Here is a 16,645-nt window from a genome sequence, read left to right on the forward strand (position 1 = left end):
ACCCTTTCAGCAGCAGTCACAGGTCAGTTTATACAGACTATGAGTAAATTAACCTGCAATCAAGCTCAAGGTATTTCACATGGAAGCTAGCCTGGGACATATGCTTCTGATAAGGCCCCACTTCCAGCTTTGTCTTTCTCCAAGCTGAGGGAAGGCCTGCTCTCCCCTTTCTAGGGCAGGGGGATCTGCTTAAAGCTTCACCTTTGCCTTCAGGTTCCTGTAACTTATAACCTTGATGTCCGACTGAAATATCAGCTTGTAATATTTCTCCCACACTGTTGTTGGTTGTTACAGTGTGGCTTTTTCTTGACACGTAAAGAGGCTTTAAAAATGCTGATGGCCCTTGGGCGTAGCTGCATGGAGTTATTATCTTGTGAAACCATTTATTAAAGGTGACAGCAAAGCTTAATAGCTGGCTTTGTTCTTAACTTGACTATAAACAAATGGGTTATCCGTATGTAGTGAATTAAATTCTTTCTGCACACCAGAAGAAAGGGGTTTAAGCTTCAGCACAAAACTTTTCGTTGTATGTGTATTGATAAATTACATCTGATGGAAACATAGATAAAAGCAGATCTCATTACCACTGCTCAAGGAGACCAAGCTTCATGGCAACAGAACATGATTGGGATGAGACGGTGCCTGCTTGGATCCCAGGACACCCACAGTGGGTCTTTGTATTCTGCCCCCCTAAATTTGATAGCACCAGGTTGTTCCTCGCCTGTGTGAGTGCACAGTCCAGCGTGAGTTACTTTCCTTCAGTGAAGCCATGAGCTCAAGTTTCAGGGAGCCAAAGGGTGTTTCTTAGCCTCAAAATTTGTTGCAGTCTTCCAGTCCTTCGAATTTTCAGCACTGTCAACCCCGATCTCAGTTTTTATAGCAAAATTAAAGGACAGCTCCATCTGCCATGCTGCCAGTCTTCCACAGCTGCTGATGGTGGCAGACGTGACAGGGTCTGACGTGACAGGGTGGCTTGCCCCCTTGGCTTGGCCAGCCTGAGCAGAGCTCTTTGCAGGGCCTTTTGCAGGGCCATCGGGAAGCCCCAAGATGGGAAAGGGGCTGGGAATATGCAAATATGCCTTTTATTATCCCCTTCTCCTCAAATCTACAGGAAAAGCAAAGAGTATCCATTAACTGTGCATGGTTGCGTGACAGCTGCTGAGCATGCCATGTGTCCCCATGCAGAGTGGCCTTCTCCACCAGATGCCTCCTGGCATGCCAGTGATTTCAGCCTGAACATACCAAAACGTTTCACTGGTGCTCTGTAAAATACTGAAAAATATTGGTTTGGCATGAATAACTGGTGAATCATCAGCATTTGTAATTGTTTAGGGCTATGGAAGTAGTCTTAGCTTATTTGTATTCTGGTTTCACATGAGAACATTGATATGAAACAGCAGTAATTGAATCTGATAAGCACCAGTGAGCCTTTCCCGAGGAGAGGAGCTACGATTTAGAGAGAGATACAAGAGTACAGATAGAACTCTAGAAGAATGCATGGAGACTTGCATGTTGCCTCACATCGCTACTCATAGATTTTATAAGCTCCCAAAATGAGTGATCATCAGCTAAGGCAAAGCTAATTACCTCAAACATTATGATTGTATCTGCCGTAAGAAGGATAAAATTCAAGGCGTTTCCCCTCCCCCCCTTTTTAATTAATTGTCTGTCTATTTAAGCTTTCTTTGAAAATATAGGGCTCTTAGAGAGCATAAGAGTGCAGTCTGCAAGTCTCCAGCGACAAATGCTGCTTCTCCTCCTGTCAGTGTTCAGATACTGGGTTGGTGGGGTGTCTGTATCGAGGAGAAGTACCACAGTCCACAGGAGATAGGACAGCAACAGACCTCTTGTGTTGTCCTCCCAGCTGTGCTGACTCAGAGTAAGAGAGCCCCTGGAAGGAGATTTGGTTTTCACATTTGAATTTCCACGACTTGGCAAATTCAGAGCTTATAACTGTGTGAGCTGGAGCCAAAGGGCTAGTTTATTCTTACCCTATGAAAGCCATCTCAGAAGATTGGCGGCCTGACAGCTTCCAGGGAAAGAGCAGTTCTCGTGAGTACGGCTGGTGATTTTGTAACCGCCCCACCTGGGAAAAAAGGCTGGGAGAAGGGAGCAGAGGTAGGAGCTGACAAACAGTGAGAGAAACTGGCAAGGCTTGAAGGAGAGGGTTCAGTCTACTCCCCCAGAGCTCTTCATGCTCTCCACGAAGGGCTGTGTCTCAGCATCCTCAAGGCACCATCACCTCCGGATGTTCTGCAGTACAATTCATCTCCTGACCTTTCTGCAGTACTCACCGTCATGGCATTCAGGGTGCTTACATCTGCCCAGCACATTGGAGAAATGCCGGATCCGCAGCCCAGGAGGTGAGGGTGCAGAGCAGCACCATGCCCCTCTGCCCAGTGAATCCTACGGTCTCCAGAGGCTGCGACCTGGATAAATGCGGCACTTCTCACCTGTATGGAGCTTTCTTCCAGCCTGCCTTAGAGAGCTGTGAAGCACAATAGTCTCCTTGCCACACAATGCTGAAGGTCACGTTATTGTCCAAGGTTTTCAAGATGCAGAAGGGAACTTTGAAAAGCGGCATGTGATGTGTTGTGGTCGGGCCCGAGCGCCCTCAGTTCCACAAATGAGGCTTGTAGAGGCTCTTTGGGCTTTAACGGTCTCTTCACCACTCCAAAGATAGGCAGAAAGAGGGAGACTCCTCTGCAAAATGCACAAGATGTGTCACTGATACTGAAATCACTGCTTGAAAAGGCATTCACTCCTCTCTGAATTGCCCACAGCCTGAAATGAGGAAAGCCTAGCGCGGATCATTCACTTATGCAGAAACCTGGGATCAGTCAAGAAGCATCTGTCAATGGAAATAGTGACTTTCATAATGAATGATAGTTGCAATAAATAGTCCACCTGTTAATCTCATTTTGCTATCAATTAATTTAAACAATAAATCACTTAAACTAATTCACTGGAAGAAGAAACTATCTCAACATCTAGAGAGGCATAAAACTGCAGACTCAGATACAAACAAAAAAACAAGTACAAGACATACATAAAATCTGTAATACCAGATGACAAATATTTATGAAGCCTTCCTAATTCCCTGGAGCCAAGTAGTGTTGCCTATGCAGAAACCTTGTTTGTAAAGGCAAAGGGCAAAAGCATATTTTGCGTTGCTCTTCAGCAGGCCTGGCAGGCCAAATTTAGGAAGAGAAACTGCATTTCTGGCCCATCCTGTCTCCCCAACCCTAGGCAAGATGTGAGAGGAAAAAAGAATTGCAATGCTGAAATTTTGGAGGTTTGCATTCAGATTTTCTCACTTTTAATTTAGAATTCAAGGGAACACTTGGAACATCAAATACTCTGCATCAAATAGGTATTAAGCAGCATGCGTTGGGGATGACAGTGAAAAGAGATGGCCTGTGGTAAAAAGGATGGTAATCAAGGTAGCAGCAATGATCCATCAGGATGTAAAATTTGTGGGACGGATCCTTAATTAGTTTAATTAGAATGAAAATATATACTTGTTTATGTCAGATCTGCTGTGAAATTATGAACTATAATACTTTAAACAAAATACAGTCGTGACTGCCAGCATACTGACTTTTACCCGGAAAGTTTCATTAATCAGGTTCTCCTAGAAAAACCTCAGACCAGAACAAACTTTCCGGTGAGGGACAGCTGAATGCAGAGCTACTGGTGCAGATGCAGCATGCAATTTTCATGCAGTCTTGAGTTCTGTGATTAAAGCTTCTCACAACTCTGATGTATTTTTATCTTTGGATCTTCCAAAAACGGGTGAATCATTGGAGAAGTGCAAATGTTTCACTAGCTTTCACCGAAACTGTAACAATTTCTTCATCTACTTCATAGCATATAGAAAATACGAAATAATTTTTAAAGGATGACTCCATTCATTAAATCAGATTCAATTCTGAGGTAATGACTATTATGTAAAAGACAGAAACAAAATGTTAAAAGGAAAGGTATTACTTAACCTTTTCTTAAAAATGAAAAATAGAATTACCAAAAAAAAAAATCTCTCCTGATTTGTGTTGTTTGTTTTCCTGGCATGTTGGAAATCTGTTTTTCAGTAACAAACTTTGCCAATCATAGCTTTTGAACATTAAAAATGCTCTTGCATGATATATCTTGTTGTTAGGTTATTCCTGTGGAAAAAAATACAGGGGTACATCAAAACGAAAACACCTGAGAATGTTCAAAATTTCTCACAGAAATAATCAGCTCTTTTCAAATAAATTTATCTTTCAAGATAACAGTCTCAAGAAAAAAAATATTGCCCAGTATAGTAACTGGTAGGGGCAGATTCATCAGAGCTTCCCTGGAAAAAATAAAGGTTTTTAAACTTAAGAATAATCTTATTTTTCCTTTTAAATTTATTGACATTTCATATTTACACTAAAATTTATCCCGAATCTCACACAAAGTACCCTTTTCCCAGGAACAGTAAGTATGCTGAATAACGAGCCAAATAGCTGAGGAAGAAGAAGCTAGAATTTGCCTATTTGTTTTGCAATATGTGGTGCAGTACTACTTATCACCCCTCTCCCTCCTCATTCCCTGTGTTAAGACTGAATCTTATCATTGGAAATTCAAAAGGAGGTGAGAGCAAAAGAGAATATTATGCCATTTTGAAGACAGAGGAGGAAAATTCTTCAGCAGAAACCATGTTTTCAGTTATTTCGCTTTGATAATTAAACATTTTTTTAGCTTTACAAGGTTATGTAGGCATATTGTTCTAATTTCTTGTTCTCCTTACAGTTACAGACTTGTAAACACCAATTTGTATTTAATTTTTGGAACCGAACTCTGACTGGAAGACTACAGACTGACTTCAGTCAGTCATCATCATTTTTTCTGCCTTTGTATTTCCACGCAGAAGAGTTTGGTGCAGTAAGACATGGCTATCCACTCAGCCTCTTTCTCCTACTTTTTTTTTTTTTTTTGTCTTTCTGGCATTTTCTCGAACATCTTCACATGTTGAAACAGTGTCAGGTGACTGAAGGAGCTAAATATCTGGGGAAAGGCAGCAAGAGTGCTTGTTGGAGGAAATTCCTGGCTGGCACAAAGCTGAGCAGAGCTATGCTCTTCCACAGCTGCTCAGGACTTGGACCGCCTTGCGCAAGGCTCTGTCAGCAGGGGAGCAAACACTGCAAACCCAGATAGATAATCCATCTCTAAAATTATTATAATTATCACACTGACACTGCTTGGAAGCCATTAGTATTGGTAACTTTTAATTGCACATCTGTCTGCCGTATCAGATTTCACTTACCTGAACCAATTCTCACTCACCCTTAATGCAGACATGCACGCAAATTTATATCGGGTTTAGATGTAGCTTGGAAGAAAGTCTGTTTCCAGTGCTCCTTTTACTTACTCTCAATTTACATAGGACTTGCAAATTGAATTTTGCCTTGAATGTTTAGTTCATATGGCCTTAGAGTGTGGCTGAAAGCTGCAGTTTTGCTTGATTTTAAGTCACAAGCAAAGAAGAGGGTCTTTTTGTTGTTTGTTTTTAAATAGGCATTTATTTGCATGTTTCCAGACAATATTTTCATTTGTCTTTGGCTCAAATATTGGCCTCAGCTTGCTTGAAACAAAAGGCCCAACCATTTACTGGAAAACCAGCTGTGTGCTTATTTAAAATTCAGTCTGAACTTGCTTGATATCTGGTTCCAATTCCTTTTGAAAGCTGGCTCAGGACTCTTGTGTTCTCAAACTACGACAACCCTTTCGGGGAACTGGCCTGGTTCTGCATGCTAAACACAGGGGTTATGCCTGCGTTTAAAAATGAGACATTTTCGCTGATACAGCCACAGTCTGCCACAGGGTGCAAATGCTATATGGGCCCACCGACTTTCTCTCAAGTATAAGGTTGTCCACTTCTTTCTCAAACTGCAGACCAAATCAGAAGAGAGAGGTTCTTTTTGTTCGCTGAGTGTTTTTGTAGCCACCCCTTTGGTGAAAAATAGCACAAAGGAAAAGATTTTGTCATTTTAGCTGCTTTGATTCAGTGAAGGAAATGCTCAGTGTGAGTAATGCCAACCTTAATCAGCCTAGCCCTTGTGCACGCTTCAAAATACCTTGAAGTTAAATCAGTGGTGAAGTAAGAGCTTTGTGAAGTTCAGCGACCGAACAAGAAAGGCAGTCTAGCTCTGCCGACATCACCAAGTGTTCCAGCGAGCCCCGTGAGATGCGAAACAGGTTTGGAAATCCAGTGGCTCCACAACAGAAGGGCTATGTAGCAGATAAAGTAAACTTAAGCTATTGGATTTTGTGGTAGTTACATCATTTCTTTCTCAAATACTAAAATATTCTCCAATATCAAAACAATTCAATGTAGTCACAATTCCAATCTCAAGATGTAAAAAAGCAAAGATAAACATTCACCAGAAAAATTGTTGAGTTGTTTATTTGAATTTATATCATATCCACAAAAATAGAAACAGTCTTTAGAACCATTCTGTGATACATAGTCTCCAAGCTGAGATTTACAATGCCAATAGTGAAACATCTAATGCATTGTTTTTTTTTTCCACACATGTACATTGAGGATGCTGTGAGAAGCAAGCAGGAATTACGCAATTTGCTGCAGAAAGAAAGACGAAAATGTAACTAAACATTTTGTTGTCTGTGTAGTTCACCAGCCTACATACAGTTTCTCAGGATGTTTTTAGAGTAAGTTGCTCTAACTTTGTGCAGAAAATATAGTTTGAGGGTGCTCATGCCAACACCTCTGACACTGTGATTTGCATGTAACTATATAAATATAATATACTTTCCTATCTAGAGCTTTATACATATGAAAAATTATGGTACAATAAAAATCTATACACATGGTGCTACCAGTTCAGCAGCTGCTAACTTAAAGGATACATCTAAAAATATGATTGCTCAGCTTCTGAAATACAAAATAAAAGAGCAATCAGAAATGCTTTTTGTTTAAATAGTAATTTACATAAACATTCATCTCTTCATTTTCTCCATTTGCTTAGACCTGGTAAAAAGATTCCCTTTGGTTGTTTTCATCTGTCCTTGGCAAGAACTGTAGGTTTAAACAGTCCTTTGTGTTTGTCTTAGGTGATGGTTAATATATTTGTGAAACAGAGTAAATGTTGGCCGGTTTCTATTCCAACTTTTTGTGCTGTTGTAATGCTGAATGACAAGTGCCTAGTCTGAAAAGTTCTGCAGAATGGGAATATAAACTTGCACGATTTCCATGTGCTGAAAGATATGACAGTGAAAGACTGGCACTTATAGTGCACCCCAGCGTAAATCGTTCTCTGGATTTATACAGTGGTCTTTTAAACGAAGCATTATATTTTCAAAGCCTTTACAAGCAGGTTTACCTGCTGCGCAGTAACAAAGGGGTGACATGTCTATGTCACAAGTTCATTTTATTTCCCAGGAATTTTGTTGAAAGTTCTGGTAGAAAGCAGTTTTATAAAGGTATTATAATCAGCTGCTGTAAGATGTGCATTAACCTAAGTACAACAGTATTGCTACCGCCAACAACTACTTCTGTTTGCTTCCAGAGCAAGAAAGGGTAACATCTGGGTGCCACTGGATTTGTGATGGTGCCACTGATTTCAGGTTTTTCACCCAAGGTGTGGATTGGAGTGTGTGGGGGTGAAGTGCATGGAGCAAAGGGCTGCAAATAACTGCCGGGTGGGGGGAAGGAATGGTCTTTGGAGCAAAGTGAAGGTGCTCTCCTCATCTGGTGGCCTGGTTCTTGTTATATGAACTACAAAAAGATGGTAAATGGAGTGGAATGTAGCCAATCAGGCTGAAAAAAAGGAAATTAGTGAGTTGCGCTAAAGCAAGCAAAGCTACCACAGTCGGTCAAAAAAAAAAAGAGAGAGAGAGAGATACACTGAGAGAAAAAAAAAATTTTGCTTTGAAGTACAGAGGCTTATTACTTGATTTGTAAATAAGACAAACCTCTCTCCACCCAGGTTATGAAAAGTAAAAATTGTCATGTACGGGTAATTGATGGTGACAGCTTTGGCATACACAGTGTAGGAGGTGGTGTTATTGTTTGACATGCCCTACATGTGTAGATAACAAGTTAGGCTCTCGTGTTTGCCTACAAATTGTTGCTAAGCACATTTGATGCCCTTTATATTGATACTTCTCTTGTCTCTTGGTTTCATCTCTATTTGCTTTTAAGACAAACAAAAAATGGAATAGCCTACAACCTCCAGCTGCACCTTGCTACATTTCAAGCTAATTTGGATTCAAATCCAGGGGATGCCCGAGGAAATGGATATTGGATGGATTTAATATTCTTCTTTTTTTTTTTTTTTTTCCTGGACTTCTCAGGCCCCATAAATGACATTGCTTTCCAAATTCCTCATCCCTGAAAGAGAATTGGAATCAATCTTGGTTTGACCTCTGTTAACATCACCAAGAAAATCCTGTTTCTCAACTCCCACATCTCACGTACTCAGTGACCTGGTAAAGTGCTGCCTCCTCTAGTTTTTATTTCCCTGTGTTCTGCCTGTGCTTGGTGCCAGCAGGAAGCATTTGTGTCTTGGAGAAAGAAAAAGCTGCCAATGAATGTTGAGTCTCCGCATAGCACTGCTAGAGACGAGCCCAAAATACTGACCCAGATCTGAAAGTCTCGGTGTCTTTACGTTGGTAGGTTTTTCTGCAACTAAGAATTCCAAGCAAATCACACAAATACAAATGCAAAGAGTTAGACGTGAGAAAAGCAAAGAAAACTCATATTTTACATGCAATGGAGCTTTGCATTTTTCAAATGTTTTTTGAAAATAAGTATCCAAGTGAGACTTGACCTGCCAGGAGGACCATATGACTTGAAGGAACTGGGGAGACTTCTCCCTCTTGTTCTGCTTGTTATGTTAGCATATGTTCTGCTTGACCACCTCCTCGCCACTTTATGTGGCATGGATTTGATTGATTTAATTAGGAATATAAGGGGCTGGGGGGTGGGGGGGGTGGGGGGAGGAGGGGGGGAGTATTATTATTTCAGCTGAGAAACTGGTGCCTTTTGGTAACTTTGCCCAATCAGAAAACAATCATCTTCGTTTAATGGCTTTTGGTCCCTGAGATTGACTCTCTTCCTGCAGTCCACCTCAAAGATGTCAGTTAAAAACAAATAGCCCTTGTCCTGGAAGGAGCTGAATGCCCTTAGGAGGTTAGGGAGGATACTCAGTACCAGGCAAGGTCAGGTCCTAAACTTCTGCCTACAAAAGAAGGTCCCAGTGGTGGAGGTAGTATGGGTTCTTCAAATGCTTGACAGCCACCTTGCAGAGCCACTGCTCTCTGTGGCTGGGATAAGCTAGCTGAAAGGGAACCCACCGTCTGACTTAACAAAAGCAACTGGAAGCCAGCAAAGTATTAAAACACTCAGAAATCAGAAGAGGGAAGGAACAAGTGATAATGGCCAATGAAAGCTATAAACCAGCTGATTATGGAACAAGACTACTTGGCTCAGAGATGCTTTACTGTTTCCTCCACTTACAGTTGCCTTCCAAAGTGGATTTTCATACTCCCTAAATGCCCCAGTATTTTGCTCCTTCCCTTTCTTTGCATGACTCACAGCATTGTCATAAATCACATTATGCCTGTATGATTTAACAAAAAAAAAAAAAAAAAGAAAAACTTCACAAGAAGGGAAAAATAATCATAATTCTATAATGTTATCTTATATCACAGAAAACTGTGTACATTTTTTCCCCATACAGGACATACTTCAAATAAAATAATTTTAACACCAATAATGATAATGTTCCTTCTTCCCGACAGAAGTAGAATTGTTTTTTCACCCCCGTTTGGTACATAAATATAAGAAAATAGTCTTTGAATATTTACATCCAGGTGTTTTAAATGTTATTTCTTGACGTATTTAATTCTCATTTTCTCTCCAGCCGCGGGCATTCTTTCCAAATTTATATACTAATCTGCGACCATCCACACGCTCCAGGATTTCTCTTTTATAATAATATCTGTTAAAAGAAAAACATAAGAAAGATTTAAGTCTAAATTCCTTTACAGTCCCAGAAGACCACTGTCAAATTGGGAATTCCAAAGCTATCTGAAGTCTTTATTTTCTTTTGATATAAATTACACCTAAGATTATTCTATCTGAAAGTCAGGGAAGAAAAAATCATTGTGCCTTCTTTTTATTATTTTTACTTTACATTAATTATCTTATTAATTTAAATTTCACCTTTTTTCAAGTTATAAAGTATTGCCTTATTTATTACATACTCTCATGAGATTTTTTTTTTTAAATCTAAATAAACCAGCATCTGAAAGAATCTTAGCTTCCATTTTAAAATACATTTTGAATATCCATAGATTATGAGAAATTCTGAAAACGTTAAAGCAAAAGGCAAAGAAAATCCTAACAGAGGATTTATAAACTGATTTTAAGATGATGGGTGGGGGGATGCCTAAGTTTTAAACTGCTGGAGAAAAAAAAAAAAAAAAAAAGCTCTGCAATTTAAGTGTTCCCAGTTCAGTCACACATGAACTTCAGCTTGCTATAGCCATGTTTCCTTCCTACGGTCAACTACTTTTATTAGTTGTTTATGTGGACAGAAACAGAATACACATGTATGTATAAAATATACTGTAAATATTATATATCTATTCTAGTATACAGAAACAGGAGGAAAAAGAAAAGACAAAGAAGAATGTAATGTTACAAACTCAAAATTAGTGGGAGAGACCTGGTTGTTGCAAAAACAAATTACAATTCATTTTAAAAAGCCAAACAGCTTCTCCCTTCAGGTAGTTTCTTTACGTGCCCCAACTTTCTATGGCATCTTCTCAGCTCACCTCATAGCCCGGCTGAGTTTCTCATAAGTCATGCTGCTGTTGTTTTTCTTCTTCCCCCAGAGCTGAGCCACAGCTTCAGATTTTAAAAACCTGAAGACGCCTTCTGACCGGTCTTCCCACTTGATTAATCCTGGGTTTTTCTCAGGATTGAGAAGAATATCTCGAATAAATTCCCAGAGATGAGTTCCTCGAGGGTCTGAAAGAGGAAGGGGACAGGAGGAAGGACTTTAAGGAGCTCTCCAGGCTATGGTCTTCCTTATGCCATTTTATCACAGCATGTCATCTACAGACAATGACCACGCAGTGGGGACGGGCCATAGCTCCTGGAGCACAGGATCACCACCTCGGAGATATATAGGTAGTAACGCTGACAGCCTTTATACCGAGGCTGGAGGTGAGCGTCAGCTTTTTGCGGTCTGAGCCCCATGGCAGGCAGGCAGATGGGAGCCCCAGCAACCAGGGGAAGCAGAGTCCAAACCACCCGCTGCTTCCTCCTGCCTTTGGCACTGCTTCTGCCCCGAAGAGAACATGTTTAAGTCATCCCCTCATCTTGCTTGCCCATTTTCCTGATATTCTTCTACAGCATGGCATGCAACCTGCTATTGTCGTGCAGTACATGAAACAACCAGGATAACTGTAAAGTGGGCACCGAAGCTCCAGGCATTTAAAACAGACAGGGAGAAGGCAAAGGAAATGAAATGCTGTTCCACATCAACAAGTATTTGGTGTCAAGTATCTTAGATAGGCTTCAAGTAGTGAGAAAGTTTACAGTGGTTAGAGGGATAGTGACAAAACCGGCTAGCCAAAATTGTATGGGAAAACGGCATAATAAAGTTTGACTACGATAGCAGAGAAGACAAAAAGAGATCTCCAAATTCAATACATAGGCCTCCCAGGTTAAGCACAAATCCACCCCACAGTATTGTAGAGATGGCACTAGAAAGCCCACATCAAAAGGAAGAATTAAATAAATCCAACAAGTGAGACATCGTAGTTTACGAATGAAGAATAACAAACACAGTGACAACATGGGCCAGAAAAATAGCAGTCCTTTGGTCTGCCTTCAAACCTATGCAAAGGTTTAGACCAAATTCAGAAGGAGACAACCTCGTCAAAGATGTGACAGTAAACAGAAACTGGTTTACAGGCTAACATGGGTAGAGTTCAGTAACTAATCCAGTGTTTTTCTTTGGAACGATAATTGTTTTGTAGAACCAACAAAATGTGGTGGATCTAGTCTATCTGGACATCAGCAATATGCCTGATAGATTGTGATACGAAGCACCAATGAAGAAACTGGAAATGTAGGGGATTAGCCCAGCATGGCAAGGTGACCTTCTCTGCATGCCAAGGCTGTCAAGGGGTTCTTCTCGGGGCTGACTTTGGACCAGTCCTATCTAATCCTTTCATTAGCAACCTTGATAAACAAACACACACACAAAACAAAGAGTCTGCGTGCAGATAAAAAGTTCAGGTGTTCTGAATGGGCAAAGTCACAGAGCAGGGTAAGAAGAGGAGTCATGAAGAGACATAATCTGGAGACTGTATTGAAACAGAATGAAACTGAATACTGCAAAGCACAGCAGAGGACCAACATTAACATGTTCTATTATAAATATGGAATAACAAAAGAATGCAAGAGACATACACAAGATATTTTCAGCATAAAAATACCAATAAAGTGCATTAACAGAACTGTGTCCAGAAATCACAACTATGTTAATCTGTCTTCAGATTGAGGTTGAATCAAAACTAGCATTAAAAGAGGATGAGGCGAATGGGAAGACTGCCATACCAGAAGAGCAGGTGGCAGGACTTGTGGGAGGGGGCAGGTGTTTGCTCATGATGCCGTGCATGAGAAACTCTGGGAGGAGATGCTGAACAGGGTCTCTGGCACTGCTGCGCCTGGCAGGCATGGGCTTGGGCACAGCCATGCCTGTGCACAGATCTTCCCAATTTAATTCTGCATCTCCTTCATAATTTTTTTTACTCCATTTCACCAGCCTAGCTCAACACAGTGTAGAGGAAACTGAACTCTGGTTGTTTCCCCGTAAGCCCTCACTGATAAAAATGTTTTGAAGACTGCAACACTACTGTGTTAAAAATAATGTAAGCAAACAGCACCAGCAACAGTCAGATCCTTGGAGGATTCAATCACAGTAACCATCTAAGCAGTTCTGCTTTCAAAATGAACTCAGAATGCTTCCTTTTCCCTCCCAAAGGGGATTTACTCTTAATGTGTTTCTTTTCCCTTCAATCAAACAACATTTATGACTGTGGACATTATAGCCATTATAACCATGTACTTACTGTGCTTCTTGGTGTGGGACTTTGGGGTATGATCTTGTGTTTTTTTCACATCTGAAGAATCTGCAGAGAAGGAAAATGAAGCCTATTTGTAAATTTGATTAAAGGTTTTCCATTGACTAGCAGGTTGAAAGAAATAAAACCACAAAAAAGAATGAATATCTCTTTTAAAGATAATCACTTTTCAGAAGGCAATCTAAGGGAGGAGGAAGGGGGGAGTGTTGTTTTCTGTACTGTATGGTAATCAGCACACTTCACAAAGAGACCATTGATGAATAAAGAATGAATGCAGAGGTAAACATTTGGCTTTTGAAACCTAAATTAGATTAACAAATACCTCACCCCATGCTATGTGTGAGAGAGAGAAAAATAAGAGGATCACGTCTATAAAAGGAATCCTGAATTGTCCCATTATGTCTTAGTCTTTGCAGAAGCATGTATCTTTGGGGGCTTATTTGTTTCTGACGAGATGATCTAATGCGAAATGTATGCGCCGGTACCGATGCGCAGAACACCCACCTGACTAAAGCATAATGACCTGGCAAAGCGCGGGTGTTTGGGGGGGTAAGGGGGGGAGCGGGTCTGCGCTGGTAGGAGGTTTTGGCAGCTGGACGTGCATATATTGTTCCGTGGCTCCGAGCCACAGAAACAAGCCATTTCTCATCGATGGTACTTTATCACCTGCAGCCAGCCAGAGGAGGAATCAGATTTCTGGCACAAGCGTTTCTTCAGAAACAAAGAAAAAAAAAAAGTTCCGCCTGTTCCTCGCTGTCACCCGCCTGGCACCCCGCACGTTCAACCCTCCCGCCCTCGATCCGGCACAGCCTGACTGCCGTCGCCGCTCGTGAAGAGCTTTCACCTGATCCTGTGGGATCATCCCGAGAGGGAGCCCCTCCTGTGTTTGCTTTTCGGTGTGCTTCATGCCCGAATTCCATAAAGCAAAGCTTAAGGTCCCACGCATGTTTTCCCAGCTTCTATGAATGCACGATTATCATACTTTTCATGGAAACTGGGCATTTGCATGTGCAAATGACTCACAGGAAATATTCATTTGCATAGAAACTTGTCGGATTTGCACAAGCAACTGCAATAACTGCATGTGAAAAGGTAGATGCAAAGCTATTCACACACTCGCTTTATTCATACATAACTGGATACATGAACTGAGCAGGTCAGAGAGGATAAGTCTAACCTCCGCTGTTCTGAGCCTGACATAATCACAGTCCTTGACCCCCTCGCAGCAAATGCGCTCTGAGTCATTTTGCCTTCCCACTCTCAAAGAGCAGGAACCAGCCTGAGCCTCACTCAGCTTGGGGGGAAAAGTAAAATGAGGCTTATTTCACTGCCTTTCCTCAGATTACGATTCCCCCGATGTTATTAAAAGCCTGTGGGAACTCCCGGTGAGGACAGCAGGACCAGGCTCTTTATTTGCCCTCTTATTTAAATACTTCTCATTTTAAGATCCCACAATTCGCTCGTGAATGTTTGTTATGCTCTGTTTAGCTGGAGATTTATTCTTGGAAATTCAGCTGCCTTCTGCCTTGCTGGTGATTTATTCTGGATTTCAGCTGTGTAAATAGCCTCCCGCTCTGCCTCCGCTCTTACATGGAGACCGGTTTCAAACATGCCATGTTAGGAGGCCGGGGCCTGACAGATGAAAAGAGTTACGATGCAGTTTCAACAAAGCTGTCTTGCAAAACTTGTGACAAAAGGTTGCAGGGTATTTGCATATGATTCAGGAATGAGCCATTTCTTTACGGGATATACAAATTTAGTTTTTACAGGAGGCTGTGCCCTTGGCGTGCCACCCTAGCTCTAGGCTCAAGCAGTCAGCGGGTAAACACACTGCGCCAGGAGCTTGACAGGTCCCCAGTCCCGCCAGAGAGCTCCGAAGTCCTGGCAGCCATCTTATGAGTGGGTGGAGGCGATGGAGAAAACAAACAGAGTGGGGTTTTGGGGGGTTTTGATTTTTTTTTTTCTTTTTTCTTTTTAAGGCTTAGTGGTTCTCTTTTTCAGGTTAGGTTTTCTCTCTTCGTTTTTAATTATTGCCAAGTGCATTAGTTTAAACCGTATGTCCCCATGGCAGGCGTGGCTGTGCTGGGAGGCCAGGACACAGTGAACACACGGGCACAGGGGGTGCCCCTGCTGCCCGCATGCAGCCCACGGTGCCTTGCAGAGGCAGCGCCTGCGAGGCTGCATCATCAGCTGCACGCTCTCCCTCCTCACCGTCCCGTGACTTCCACTACTTTATCCCCCAGGTCTATTCACTCAAATGCCTCCTAAGAGGGACCTGCCTTTCCTTGCCCCATTCTCACTCCCCCACGATCTCCACTTCCCTCTTTTCCTACCGCCTCGCTCACTCGCCTCCAACCCCACAGCCTGCCCCAGGACATCGGCTGCAGAGTGCCCCGACGCATGTGCCCTGCCTGCGCTTTCACCGGGCACTACATCAAATGGGTTTGCTCTTTCCCCTGCCCTTTAGCAGGCAGATTGTATCTCCGCTGTGGCCTCGTGGGAGCACTGTGGAGGGATGAAAACAGCACACGGTGCCTGCCTGGGGAGAGCCATGAAGCTGCTCTCAGCAGAAACAGGTTGAGATGGGAGCTATTGGGAAGCCCTTCTGCTGGTGCGGGTGGGTAGACGGCTCTGTGCCTGCTCTGCTGTGCCCACGGGCTGCCCCTCAACCTGGCCCCGAACCTGGTCACCTACTCGACACGCATCCCCAGCTCCCGGGGTGGAATATGACTCTTATTTGCCCATATTCAGCTTCCCCACAGAAAAGCATGACTGAGCTGGAACATCTTGTCTCTCTGATACTAACATCTTCCCCTCTGACTCAGTCACTTTAAAAGATATATGGAGGTTGCAGATTGTTTGATCTTCTTTGTCTTGACAGAGGGAAGAGAGAAGCACTTCTTTAAAGCGACTATTGTAATAACGATAGCTAAAAGAGTTGTCAGAATCAGTACTGCTTGGTATAAAATGACTGGAGGCTCAGATTCAGTCCTGCAACAGAAGACCACGGAGACTATTATACGTCGGTAGCTCTGGGACAAGCGACAAACAACGATATAATTACAAGTTCCTTACCAGGAGGCTGGTGGCTAGGTGTCGTCATGGAGATCTGAGCACGACAGAACGTTTTGCTGTCCAATAGCTCTGGGAATTAAAAAGAAGACATTTAAAGTAATATCCTCTGACAACAATAAGTTGCCTCAGAAATGCATGAAGTACTGTGGTGTTAGTTACCTACTGTGCTACCATAGCCACTGTCATACAGGTAATTCTCTTCTTTCCAGGACACCATTAACGATGGATCTGAAGGTAAAGGACAACAAGGAAAATCACATCTCTAAAAGAACATCTTTTAGCGTGGGGGTAAATTTGAGCACTGACAGACAGAAGGGTGAGAAATGTGGAAAAAAAAAAAAAGAATAGCGAAGGGAACTGAGAAGTGAAGGGGCTAAGCGGGAAATTGTTTCCTTTCACTCAAATTGTGGATAGGGTT

General features: G+C 42.1%; 1 protein-coding gene across 4 annotated transcripts in view; it reads right to left on the minus strand.

Moving 5' to 3' along the window:
• Positions 1–6,417: 6,417 nt before the first annotated feature.
• The window catches only part of EHF (ETS homologous factor), an 86,955-nt gene continuing 76,727 nt past the window's right edge, over positions 6,418–16,645 (minus strand). For all 4 annotated transcript variants that reach the window (XM_066997166.1, XM_066997164.1, XM_066997165.1 and 1 more), the window contains 5 exons: positions 16,387–16,455; positions 16,228–16,296; positions 13,141–13,200; positions 10,831–11,026; positions 6,418–9,992 (listed from right to left, as the gene is read on the minus strand). In XM_066997166.1, coding sequence (XP_066853267.1) covers positions 9,893–9,992; positions 10,831–11,026; positions 13,141–13,200; positions 16,228–16,296; positions 16,387–16,455 — 494 coding nt within the window. In that variant the 3' untranslated portion in view covers positions 6,418–9,892. The remainder of the gene's footprint in view (positions 9,993–10,830; positions 11,027–13,140; positions 13,201–16,227; positions 16,297–16,386; positions 16,456–16,645) is intronic.

Source organism: Anser cygnoides, chromosome 5 (genome assembly GCF_040182565.1).
Source record: "Anser cygnoides isolate HZ-2024a breed goose chromosome 5, Taihu_goose_T2T_genome, whole genome shotgun sequence".
Classification (NCBI taxonomy): Eukaryota; Metazoa; Chordata; class Aves; order Anseriformes; family Anatidae; genus Anser; species Anser cygnoides.